Genomic DNA, 13304 nt, shown 5'->3' with positions numbered 1-13304 from the left:
GTTAAATAAGAAGAAGCCGTGAGAGTCACACAGCTAAATCTTAACCATTGTGCAGCAGCCCAACAGCTGCTGTGGCAGTCGGTCTCGGAGTCGAGGACAGATGTCGCCCTCTTATCAGACCCGTACAGCATCCCTGCCGGCAACGGCAATTGGGTGTCGGACGGGTCTGGAATGGTGGCAATCTGTACAACGGGAAGGTTCCCGGTTCAAGAGGTAATACACCCCTCCGCCGAGGGTGTGGCGATTGCCAAGATCAATGGTGTGTTCTATTGCAGCTGCTACGCCCCACCAAGGTGGCCAATAGAACAGTTCTACCAGATGATCGACAGGCTCTCGTCGGACCTCACCTAATGGAAGCGCTTGCGAAACTCGATACTGTGCTAGCTAATAATGGCTCCGCTAGTACATTCCGTAGAAACGGAGTGGAGGCGTGGATTGATATGACCTTTGCCAGCCCGAGTCTGACTCCAGGCATGGAATGGAGGGTAGACGAAGGCTACACCCATAGCGATCATTTAGAAATCCGCTTTAAGATCAACTATGGTGTGCAGCATCCGAGGGCGAGAGATCCCTATCAGGTAAGCGGGTGGAAGTCCAATCACTTCGACAGCGAAGCTTTCACCGCGGCCCTGGGACTGGAGGCCAACACCGACAGTCTAAGCGGGGATGCGCTGGTAGCTGTTCTATCACGCGCGTGCGACGCCACTATGCCGAGAAAAACACTGCCAAGAAACGGTAGATGCCCGGTATACTGGTGGAGTGCCGAGATTGCAGCTCTACGTTCAGCCTGTCTCAGAGCTAGACGTAGGATGCAAAGAGCTCGCACCGAGGATGCAAGAGAGAACCGCCGTGAAGTGTTTCGAGCTGCGAAATTAGCCCTTAACAAGGCTATTAAAAGCAGCAAGAGAGCGTGTTTCGACAACCTGTGTGAGAGTGCCAACACGAATCCGTGGGGTGACGCCTACCGGATTGTGATGGCCAAGACCAAAGGGGGCTCCTCACCCCCAGAACGGTCTCCGGACCGGTTGGCAACGTTTATCGAAGTACTCTTCCCGTCTCGAGCCACAAGCCCCTGGCCACCTGAACTACGAGACAGTGCGGGCACGGTCGAAATGGTGGCTCCAGTGACGAATGAAGAACTACTCGCAGTGGCTAAATCCCTAGCAATGAACAAAGCTCCAGGGCCGGATGGAGTTCCAAACAACGCTCTCAAGGCAGCGATCATATCGAACCCGAACATGTTCAGGCTAGCTATGCAGAGATACCTTGACGAGTGCCGTTTCCCCGATAGATGGAAAAGGCAGAAACTGGTGCTGTTGCCGAAGCCCGGGAAGCCGCCAGGCGACCCATCGGCGTACAAACCAATCTGTCTGATAGACACGACTGGCAAACTGCTTGAGAGGATCATCCTCAACAGGCTCACCCCGTACGCGGAAGGTACGGACGGTCTGTCAAGCAACCAGTTTGGCTTTCGGAAGGGTAAGTCCACAGTGGACGCTCTCAACTCAGTGATAAATACTGCCGAGATAGCGATCCAACGAAAAAGGCGCGGTATTCGATACTGTGCGTTAGTGACACTTGACGTGAAGAACGCATTCAACAGCGCAAGCTGGGATGCCATCGCGCTCTCGTTACACCGCCTACCGGTGGGTCTGTACCGGATCCTGGAAAGTTACTTCCAAAACCGCGTACTGCTATACGAGACCGATGCCGGTCAGAAACGGGTTCCGATTACCGCCGGAGTCCCGCAGGGCTCGATCCTAGGCCCGGTGCTATGGAACCTCATGTATGACGGGGTTCTGAGACTGAAGTTCCCTCCTGGGGTCAAGATCGTCGGCTTTGCCGACGACGTCACCTTGGAGGTCTACGGGGAGTCAATTCCTGAGGTAGAACTAACCGCAGAACACGCGATTAGCACGGTGGAGGAATGGATGAGCGCGAGAGGCCTGGAGCTCGCTCATCATAAGACGGAGGTAGTTATCGTCAACAGCCGCAAGTCGGCACAACATGCAGTTATCCATGTGGGAGAAGTCGCGATCACTTCACAGCGAAGTCTGAAGTCTCTCGGAGTCATTATAGACGACAAGCTGACCTTCGGCAGCCATGTCGACTATACGTGCAAGAGAGCGTCGACTGCTGTTGCGGCACTATCGAGAATGATGTCCAACAGCTCAAAGGTGTGCGCCAGTAGACGTAGGTTACTGGCAGGCGTTGCCGTATCTATCCTCAGGTACGGCGGCCCGTCATGGTCAAGAGCACTGAGGGTAACCAGTTACCTACAGAAACTGGAGAGCACCTACCGCGTGATGTGCCTCAGAGTGATATCTGCCTACCGCACGGTATCACACGATGCATCCTGCGTGATAGCGAGCATGATGCCAGTCGGGCTGGTCATTCGGGAAGATGAGGAGTGCTTTGAGCTACGTGGAAATAGGGGAGCCCGCGAGCGCACCAGGGTGACCTCGGTCGCCAGATGGCAGCGTGAGTGGGACAACTCCTCGAAAGGTAGGTGGACCCACCGGCTGATACCTAGCATATCGAGCTGGGTGGGAAGACCCCATGGGGAAGTTCACTTCCACCTGACACAATTCCTGTCAGGCCATGGCTGTTTCTGTCAGTACCTCCACAGGTTCGGGCACGCGGAGGTCCCAGTCTGCCCGGACTGCCCAGGTGTAGATGAAACTGCCGAACACATACTGTTCGTATGTCATCGGTTCGACGTCGAAAGAAGAGCAATGCTTGACGTCTGTGGCTGGGACACAACCCCGGATACCCTTATTCAGCGGATGTGTCAAACGGTGGAGAAGTGGAACGCAGTCTCGGCTGCTACCATCCAGATTGCCAGTAGGCTACAGGTAATCTGGCGAACCGAGCAACAGACGGCGGGCACGGCTAACTAGTGATTGGTTAGTTGGAGCAAAAAAGGCCAAGCGCAAAATAAGAGAGTGAATGGTCTGTTCATGCCGAGGCAGGTTTGGCGCAGCGAATGGCAACCGCGTAAGGGGTAAACCCAGCCACCCCGAAGCAAGATAGAAGAGTGAGTGTATAGGCGTATAAGTGGACTGCCTCATGCCAAGACGGGAGGGTCGTAGCGTAGTATGTTGGAACTAAGCTATCGATGCCTCATGGCGTGGCAGAGGAGTGAAAGGGTGAGCATCCAAGTCAGTCTCACAGTGCATGTTAAGGGTGAGCATAAAAGTCAGCCTCACAGGTTGGTAGAGGCTAGCACAAAAGTCAGCCTAGCAAGGAGTGAAAAAGGTGAGCACACAAGTCAGCCTCGCATGGTATGTCAGAAGTGGGGCCTAAGAAAAATGTCCCACATGGGATGCCAGGGGGAGTGACAAAGGTACAATAGAGTGGCACGATTGAGAGTGAATCAGGTGATAGGGTGAGCACCCAAGTCAGCCTCACATGGTATGGGTAGGGCGAGCACAAAAGTAAGCCTAGCAAGGAATGAGTAAGGTGAGCACACAAGTCAGCCTCGCATGGAACGCAAAAGGTGAGCACAAAAGTCAGCCTCATGTGGGAGTGTTTGAGAGTGAATCAAAGTGCGATTGAGAGAGCACCCAAGTAAGCCTCATACAGGATGTATGAACGCGTGAGTGAGAGTGAATGAGTACATCTAGTACAGCCATCCCCCAGAAGTAATACCGAGAGGTAGTTCCTGGGAGGAATGATGGCGGAGCCCAATGGAGTTTAGTCGGTATTAATGGCTGGTCACCATTCGAGTCCGACACGCCCCCAGTGCACCCAGTGTGGTAGATTGGACCCTACCGTTAGCACGTGTACTGGGCTAGGACATAAAGGTCTTCTCCATTGTAAAAAAAAAACACGCGGAGGGCAACTCCGCTAGCGAATGACGGATCTCAATAGTAGCATGTCTGTAATAATATACGTACATAGAACTATTGAGAACCAGAGCTACAGGTCCAAAGCCCTGGTAAAGGAGGATGGTTGTGATGATCTGGGCCGCGGTCACCACGTAAAGCAAGATAGGTCATAACCTCAATTCCAAGGCGTGAAGCGACCCGTGCCGAGGGATGAGTGATCGAGGGGTGAAAAAGATGCTCGATCGTTAACGGAGCCTGTGGGGTACCTGGGCAACCCCCACAGTAAGCGTCCCTTACCACGTTACTGCGGAGCTCTAGCGTGGCGGACATTTATTCTCGCGCAACTCGTGGATACTAAAATGGAGATGAACAAAAATAAAAACAACGATAAACAAACGGAGGTGCCAAACCCCTTTGCTAGAGGTGGTTTGGCGAGGTCTCCCCCCGTGTGGAGAGTAGTGGAGCGACGAGTGCTGCATCTGATAGCACCAGTGACCCCCCAGCAGTGGTAGGAAATAGCCCTACCAACGCACTGGACGGGCCACTATCCGCGATGCGCAAAGTGGTGGAGCAGCTCGATGCAATAATCGAGTTCACTTGCGCAAAGCAAAATATAAACAGAGTTGAAGCAGAGCCTCCTGGTGCTCCGGAATGCTGTTCGTGTCGGAAGACAGGAACAGCAGGCTTACGCCAAGAGGGTGGAATGTCTGGAGTCCAACAGAGAAACCCAGACAGTGGCCTCCAAAAGGGAGGGAAGAGAGAAGGCCGATACAGGTACTCAGACAGTGGCCTTCACCTTCTACGGAGCAGCCATGTCGCTCGAAGCGGCGGCCGAGTTCCCCTCGAAGGGAAAAGGCAAGGGCAATCGCAAGACGGCGTCGAACGCGAAGCGCCCTAGGAAGTCGCCAGGCGAGGGTGCAAAAACCGACACCACACAGCGTGCAACCGTTAAGGCCAAACGCCGTTTGTCCGAGGTAAGCGAGGGCGAGAGTGACCTCGCTGGGCAGAGCGGTGGAACCAGCAACCCGGCGCAACCGGGGCAGGGGGGCGCAAACCCCTGGACGCTGGTCACCAAGAAAAAGCCGGCACCGACACCGGAGGTACCGCGGCCTGCGAAGAAGGCCAAGGACAGAGGCGAGGCCTTGTGGTTAAAAACCGACAAGGACAAATACGCCGGCGTCCTAAAGTCGACGAAGTGCGGTGTACAAGGCCTTGGCCCAAGAGGTCCTTGGTGAAAGCGCCCAGGTCAGGTCGCTAGGGGCGGAAACGACTCTCCAGTGCAAGCATCTGGACGAGTTCACGACCGCAGAAGATGTCGTCGCAGCCGTCAAGGAGCAATGCGACGTGACAATCGAGCGGGCCTCTGTGCGTTTTAGAGGGGGACCCTCTGGCACCCAAGTAGCCTACCTCAGGCCACTAAAGGCGGATGCCAAAAAGGTAACCGAGAAAGGTAAGCTGAAGATCGGCTGGTCGGTATGCCCAATTAGCATACCCCAGCCGCCTTCAGTGGATAGGTGCTATCGGTGCCTTGAGTCCGGCCACAAATCCTACGAGTGCAAGGGCATAGACAGGAGCAAACTATGTCGTCGCTGCGGCGAGGAGGGGCATAAGGAGCGGGGTTGCACTAAGGCGCACAAGTGCCTTATCTGCACCGCTAAAAAGCCAGCCCATAGACATGCTATGGGCGGACCTTCGTGTCCCTTCGGTGAGGTAAATAAGAAGAAGCTGTGAACGTCACACAGCTAAACCTTAACCATTGTGCAGCAGCCCAACAGCTGCTGTGGCAGTCGGTCTCGATTTCGAGGACAGATGTCGCCCTCCTATCAGACCCGTACAACATCCCTGCCGGCAACGGCAATTGGGTGTCGGACGGGTCTGGAATGGTGGCAATCTGTACAACGAGACGGTTCCCGGTTCAAGAGGTAATACACCCCTCCGCCGAGGGTGTTGCGATTGCCAAGATAAATGGTGTGTTCTATTGCAGCTGCTACGCTCCACCAAGGTGGCCAATAGAACAGTTCAACCAGATGATCGACAGGCTCTTGTCAGACCTAGTGGGCCGGAAACCGGTAGTCACAGCGGGAGACTTTAACGCTTGGGTAGTGGAGTGGGGCAGCCGCTGTACAAATAGCAGGGGTCAAGCGCTAATGGAGGCGCTTGCGAAACTCGATACTGTGCTAGCTAATGATGGCTCCGCTAGTACATTCCGTAGAAACGGGGTGGAGGCGTGGATTGACGTAACATTTACCAGCCCGAGTCTGGCTCTAGGCATAGAATGGAGGGTAGACGAAGGCTACACCCATAGCGATTACTTAGCAATCCGATTTTGGATCAACTATGGTGTGCAGCATCCGAGGGCGGGAGATCCCTGTCAGGTACGCGGGTGGAAGTCCAATCACTTCGACAGCGAAGCTTTCACCGCGGCCCTGGAACTGGAGGCCAACACCGACAGTCTAAGCGGGGATGCGCTGGTAGCTGTTCTATCACGCGCGTGCGACGCCACTATGCCGAGAAAAACACTGCCAAGAAACGGCAGATGCCTGGTATACTGGTGGAGTGCCGAGATTGCAGCTCTACGGTCAGCCTGCCTCAGAGCTAGACGTAGGATGCAAAGTGCTCGCACCGAGGATGCAAGAGAGAACCGCCGTGAAGTGTTTCGAGCTGCGAAATTAGCCCTTAACAAGGCTATTAAAAGCAGCAAGAGAGCGTGTTTCGACAACCTGTGTGAGAGTGCCAACGCGAATCCGTGGGGTGACGCCTACAGGATTGTGATGGCCAAGACCAAAGGGGGCTCTTCACCCCCAGAACGGTCTCCGGACCGGTTGGCGACGATTATCGAAATAGCCCCTGGCCACCTGGCCACCTGCACTACGAGACAGTGCGGGCACGGCCGAAATGGTGGCTCCAGTGACGCATGAAGAACTACTGGCTAAATCCCTAGCAATGAACAAAGCTCCAAGGCCGGATGGAGTTCCAAACAACGCTCTCAAGGCAGCGATCATAGCGAACCCGAACATGTTCAGGCTAGCTATGCAAAGGTGCCTTGGCGAGTGCCGTTTCCCCGATAGATGGAAAAGGCAGAAATTGGTGCTGTTGCCGAAGCCCGGGAAGCCGCCAGGCGACCCACCGGCGTACAGACCAATCTGTCTGATTGACACGACTGGCAAACTGCTTGAGAGGATTATTCTCAACAGGCTAACCCCGTACGTGGAAGGTACGGACGGCCTGTCAAGCAACCAGTTTTGCTTTCGGAAGGGTAAGTCCACAATGGACGCTCTCAACTCAGTGATAAATACTGCCGATATAGCGATCCAACGAAAAAGGCGAGGCATTCGATACTGTGCGTTAGTGACACTTGACGTGAAGAACGCATTCAACAGAGCAAGCTGGGATGCCATCGCGCTCTCGTTACACCGGCTTAGCCTACCGGCTGGGATGCCATCGCGCTCTCGTTACACCGGCTTAGCCTAGGCTAAGTCCACCGTCGGGAACTAGACCGAGTAGTTCGTTAACAAGTCGGGAGCTCAACGAGTAAATGGCGCTGAATTGTACGAGAAGGGAGTTGCGGTACTAGCTGGCACAAGGGAGCCGACTCTTGGTGCTGAATGGCATAAGGGAGTCCAAGGGTTCGGTGAACTAGACAATCTGCAGTTTGCCGCTCAGATTGTCTTCGAAGGGAAGGAGCACTAAGTCTCGACTCACAGCCAGCTTTCCGACTGTTATGCAGAAATTGCCAGTCTGTGTGGATGGTGGAGAATTGGTGGTGTGTCGAGCAGTGGCGCTGTAACCCTGCGGAAGAAACGAACTAGTAAGTAGTTGAATTAGAGTGTGTGCTATGCACATAAAAACCCCTCCCCGAAGTAATGCCGTAAGGTAGTGCCGAGGAGGAATCAGGTTCTGGGCAAGAGCAGTGGTTTTTAGCGGGTCGGGTGATGGCAGCCCAAACCCGTTCCCTGGCACATTGGGGTTTTTGTACATTTTCCCAACATCTCAGGATTTTCTTGAATTTTTTTTACTGCTCTAAAAAAACACACACACAGACATTGTCCCAATTTGTCGAGTTGAGTCGATTGGTATATAAGACTCGGCCTTCCGGGCCTCGGAAAAAGTTTTCAAAGTTTGAGCGAATTCTATACATTTCTTTTGTAAGAAATGTAAAACCAATAGAGGTGGGTGATTTGGTGATGCTAGTAGATGGAACGAAAAGAAACGGATGGATTCGCGGACGAGTAAACGAGACGATTGTTAATTCGGATGGACGAGTTCGACAGGCATTGTGAAAACAGCGAGGGGAGTTTTGCGAAGAACTGTCGTTCACCTGCCGGTACTGGAGGTGGGTAAAACTGCTTCCAGTGCGCAGTCTTACGGGGCCAGAATGTTACGACGCCAGCACGCAGCCATGAGGATTGAGTAGAGACTACATCGCCCTTGAAAAATCTGGGTAAAAGATCGGTCTGTCAAAGGCATGATTGATAAACGATCGACTGCAGCTATCAGTAGATGGATTGAGGAGGAATAAAGACAAAAAAGTTATCATTGAAAGCAGCATAAAAAAAATTGAATTGTCAAAATCACTTATTTTAAATTTCTAGTGCTAAATTAGTTTTCTAATGCTAAAGAAAATTTCTATTGCTAACTAAAAATATATGTGAATTAAATCAAGTTAGTAAATCAAGAGGTATGTGCCTGGAATTTAAAACACTTAATCTAACTTAATTTTACTGAACCTAGGTTATAGTCTATTGGATGAACTAAACTAAGCTGATCTAAGGCTATACTTTAAAGCTACATTTGGTTGATTATACCACTAAAAATTGTAAGTAAGACTATAATTTTCGGAAACGAATTAAATTATGAAAATATATTTCAGCTACAGCTGATTGTTCACGTATTAACGTTGTTTGATCTGCTAAGGGAAAATTGGTAACCGTTGCTAGAAGCAACAACTGGGTTTGGTTCAGATGGTGAAGTTTGATACGTCGCAAGGTAGGGTTCTGTTAAGATCGGCAAGTGGCCACCTTTTCCAGGACACCTGATCCGGAGCATAACCATGTGGTTCCAAACAAAGAAGATAGTATTGACATGACCACACATGAACTCGTGCTGAAAATCATGAAGTTTGATACGTTACGTGATAGGGTTTGGTTCAGGTCACTAAGTGACCGTAGTTTCCAGGGCTTCTGATCCGAAACATAACCCTGTGGTTCTAAACAAAGAAGACAGGCTTGACCTGGTCAGCAAAGAACTCGTGCTGAAACATCATGAAGATTGTTACGTCGCAAGGTAGGGTTTGGTTCAGGTCGGTAAGTGGCCACCTTTTCCAGGGCACCTGATCCGGAACAGTGGTGCAAATTTTCATTTTCAAATGCCAACTTTCAGTTCAATCAAACCCAACCATGATTCAAATTCAAAGCCTCCCTCAATCATTCACTTTCAAGTTGGCGGAATTTTCATAACTGAATCGTACGTCTTCATTTTAAATTGATGCTTTTTCATTCACCAACCAAAGCTGTCATCTGCTCTGTAGAGTCCAGTTTAGGTTAAATGTCGTCATATTTTGCGTTTTCAAGCTTACATGGACAGTAAGAACTATGTTCAGATTAGTTTTGCTTGAAAAACCTAGTCAATACCCCAGTAAAGATATATTCACAGGGTCACTGAAATTGAAAATGAATGGAAAATGATTGAGCAGGTCGGCTGTTTGAATGAATAATGGAAACGAACAACTGCGAATTGAACATAGTAGGGCATGATTTGAGAATTTTTCCTCCTTCAAGTTCAAAACAAACTGTTGAAAATTCGCAGCTCTGATCCGGAACATAACCAGGTGGTACCAAACAAAGAAGAAAGTATTGACATGGTCACCAATGAACTCGCGCTGAAAAATCATGAAGTTTGATACGTCGCATTGTAGGGTTTGGTTTAGGCCGGTAAGTGGCCACATTGTCCGGGTCATCTGATCCGGAACATTGCCAGATATTATCCAAGTGGGCCTTAAGACTTTTATTTGATCGTTTGACGCCTTTCATTTGAAAAAATGCTGTCAGAATGTTGTCACTAATTTGTTCACAATAATTAGTTTACTTAGTTCCAAAATAATATATTACCCCAACGGAATCCGGAATAATTCCGGAAATGGTGAAACTATCCAGACTGCCACTAAAATTACAATAAATTAATTTCAATGCATTAAAATCGGTTGAAATTTGACCGAGTTAGAGTCGATTAAAGAATAAAAGATAATGCCAAAAACTATGTTAGTACCGCAAAGGTTAATGCACACGTGCGGTTAAAATATTAAACTAATATTGATGGTAAAACTACATTTCGTTCATTCCACCTTTCACAACCCAAAATAATTTCCGAAAACGACGAAACATACACACAAACGGAACTGTGAATGATTGTTAATAAATATTATATTATAATTTTATTTCTAGAGCTACGTATATGGACCCCACACCACCACCAACCGTTTCTATGTGCTACCAATCAATTATAACAATAAGTACTACAAGCAATGCAACCACCAGTTAAAGTACGAATGGAGACACATAAGGAAAGCTGAACTGCACAAGTTCGATTCTTTAACTCGACTTCCACTATTCTTTGTTTTAGATAGTGGGTTTTCAGATAGAGTAAAAGTCATTGCATACTGCTCTTTATCTAAGATACCCTCCTGTGCTCGTCGGTGCCTCCTTGAAGTGATTGTAAGGGACGATTACTGCTACTATCTGAATATTGAGAATATGTTTATAAGTACTAGAGATCATCATATATTATCGGTAAAGTTTCGATATACGTTCCATAAATATGGAATCAATTTCGTAAAGAATGATGTTCGGAAAAGATATTTAAACAATTGTTCTCGACATACTACATTTTCGAATTCGAAAAAAAAACTCCTCATGTCGAAAGATGCGAAAGATATGGTTACCAGGGAGCAAGGCAGATTTTGTGAGGATTTGAATTATCTACGTCAAAGCTACTATTATTATTACTTATACAACACCGACGAAGACGATGATATATACTACGAGGATCGCAAGGATCTACCGTGTAAAATGTATGATGTAAGTATTTTTGTTTATATTCACAAATTGATATTAACAGTCATCATGATCAACACCTTTATTTCACCAACAGGGACCCTCTCCACCAACTTCCAATGAACCATATATAGTCACTCCCATTCACCATCATCCAGAGTTGAAGGAACAGTGTGTTCGATTGATAAATTCTGAATGGCCTCGATCGCGCATGGCAAGATTTTGGAGTTTGGAAGCATCTACCGACAGTTTACCGATAATTTTAGTACTAACGCAAATAATAAATGGAACTAATATTGTTCTCGGTCACGCAAAACTCACTAATGTGCCTGCGGATAGCAATGCAGCTTTTTTAGAATCTGTAGTAGTAGACTTTCGTTATCGTGGCCGCGGTATTGGAACGTATTTAGTGACTGAAACCGAACAGTACTGCCGCCAAGTTCTGAATATTAACAATGTGTATCTGGCTACTAGCGGGCAAGAAGTATTTTATGCTAAATTAGGATACATTTTTTGTAAAGCAATAAACCTGTTTGGGACAAACACCACCAGAAAAACAAATAGTAAAAAGCATTGGATGAAAAAGGTTATCTCAGATTGGGAAGTCGATATGAAGGAAACCAATACCCCAGCAATTTTGCGTCATGGGGTTATGAATTCGGATAATCATACAACTGCAAAGATAAATGAGTTGATAATTACTATTAGAAATGTGGTACATTTGCACAACTTTGAAATTGAAGATGCAGTCTGTGATTCGCTAATTCAGATACAATCAAGAATATTGCCGAATGATCAGCAGACTTTTTGAAAATAAGTTAGACAGTTGTTTCAAATGGTTTAAATCTTTTGAGTAATAATAAAATAATACTGAAAAAATGATTTAATTCACCTAGCAGTGAGATAAGACATTTCTTACGCATATGACTGTTGAATCATACATTAGTTTGCAGACCTCATGCGAAGTAGGTACCCAGCTACAGGTGGGATGAACACAGTTTGGGTCTTGCACTAATAAAACCTCACACTGAATAAATTATAGAAAATCAATAAAACAAATGAAATTAAAAAAATGATAAGGCAAAAAAGGGAAAAAACATGTTTTAATACACCTAGCGGTGCAATTGTGCCTTTCTCAATCATGAATTTTTGCGTTGTTTATATTCATCATAAGCTTCCAAATGTATATATTACATTTTTATTATACACGACATGACAACTATATACAAGAAAAGAAATCATTATTCGTGTTCTAAAACTTTGCAAAAGCAAAAAAAGCCATATTAATATAAAATTGAAAAACCCGTTTTAATCCATCTAGTGGTGCAATTGTGCCTTTCTCATTTATTCAAACTACGATTCCATGGCTGGTTATGTTTAATATAATGATGGAACTGTCTATTATATATTCAGTGCGATTTACACATAAGTACAATGAATTGACAGCTACGAACTTGAGTTGCTATGTGTCGACGCTGAAACACTTGAAGCCAGCGGCGTATCCAGGAGGAGGTTTTGAACTTGTTAAGAAATTTTAAATAAGTCTCTCAACTCAAAATCATTTCAAACCAAATTTTTGACTGGTTTTTCAGACCCACTAGGAAAGTTTATTCTAGAGGAATTAGAAAATTTTATTCGCGTGGTGGGGTATTTGCTGAGGGAAAGGCGGTTTAGGGAAGGGTGGTGAGTGATGTCGGGGGGGGGGGGTGCCCCTCACCGTATCCCCCTAACTACAACCCTGTTAAAATACAGGAAACCTATGCAAGTCAAAAAAATGGCCGGGATTACGTTGACGATGTTCAGAGTGATTGCATAACCTTTCTATAGGAGAAAGGCAAAAATGTGAATTTGCTGTGTGTCCGCACTCTTAAACCCGTAACTCCGGAATCGGAACTTGAAATTCAATGAAATTCAATAGTAGTCTATGGGAACGCTGTACCTTTCATTTTAGACTAAGTTTGATGAAATCGGTTCAGCCATCTCCGAGTAACTGATGTGCTTATTTTAGGTCACATACATACATATATACATACACACACATACATACCACCAGGAGAATGACGGATCTCAATAGTAGCACGTCTGTAATAACATACGTACATGGAACTGTTGAGAACCAGAGCTACAGGTCCAAAGCCCTGGTAAAGGAGGATGGTTGTGATGATCCGGGCCGAGATCACCACGTAAAGCAAGGTAGGGCATAACCCCAATTCCAAGGCGTGAAGCGACCCGTGCCGAGGGATGAGTGATCGAGGGGGTGAAAAATATGCTCGATCGTTAACGGAGCCTGTGGGGTACCTGGGCAACCCCCACAGTAAGCGTCCCTTACCACGCTAATGCGGAGCTCTGGCGTGGCGGACATATATTTCTCGCGCTACTCGTGGGACTATACATGGAGGTAAATAAAAATAAAAACAAACAGACG

The 13304-nt window shown here is 47.7% G+C and overlaps 1 protein-coding gene across 2 annotated transcripts in view; it reads left to right on the top strand.

Moving 5' to 3' along the window:
* The window catches only part of LOC131694526 (uncharacterized), a 35620-nt gene extending 23552 nt beyond the window's left edge, over positions 1–12068 (top strand). For both annotated transcript variants that reach the window (XM_058983345.1, XM_058983940.1), the window contains exons 2-3: positions 10271–10903; positions 10977–12068. In XM_058983345.1, coding sequence (XP_058839328.1) covers positions 10271–10903; positions 10977–11690 — 1347 coding nt within the window. In that variant the 3' untranslated portion in view covers positions 11691–12068. The remainder of the gene's footprint in view (positions 1–10270; positions 10904–10976) is intronic.
* The last annotated feature ends 1236 nt before the right edge of the window (positions 12069–13304 follow it).

The sequence above is a fragment of the Topomyia yanbarensis genome, chromosome 1, assembly GCF_030247195.1.
Source record: "Topomyia yanbarensis strain Yona2022 chromosome 1, ASM3024719v1, whole genome shotgun sequence".
Classification (NCBI taxonomy): Eukaryota; Metazoa; Arthropoda; class Insecta; order Diptera; family Culicidae; genus Topomyia; species Topomyia yanbarensis.
This window is presented reverse-complemented; position numbering and strand designations above follow the sequence as displayed.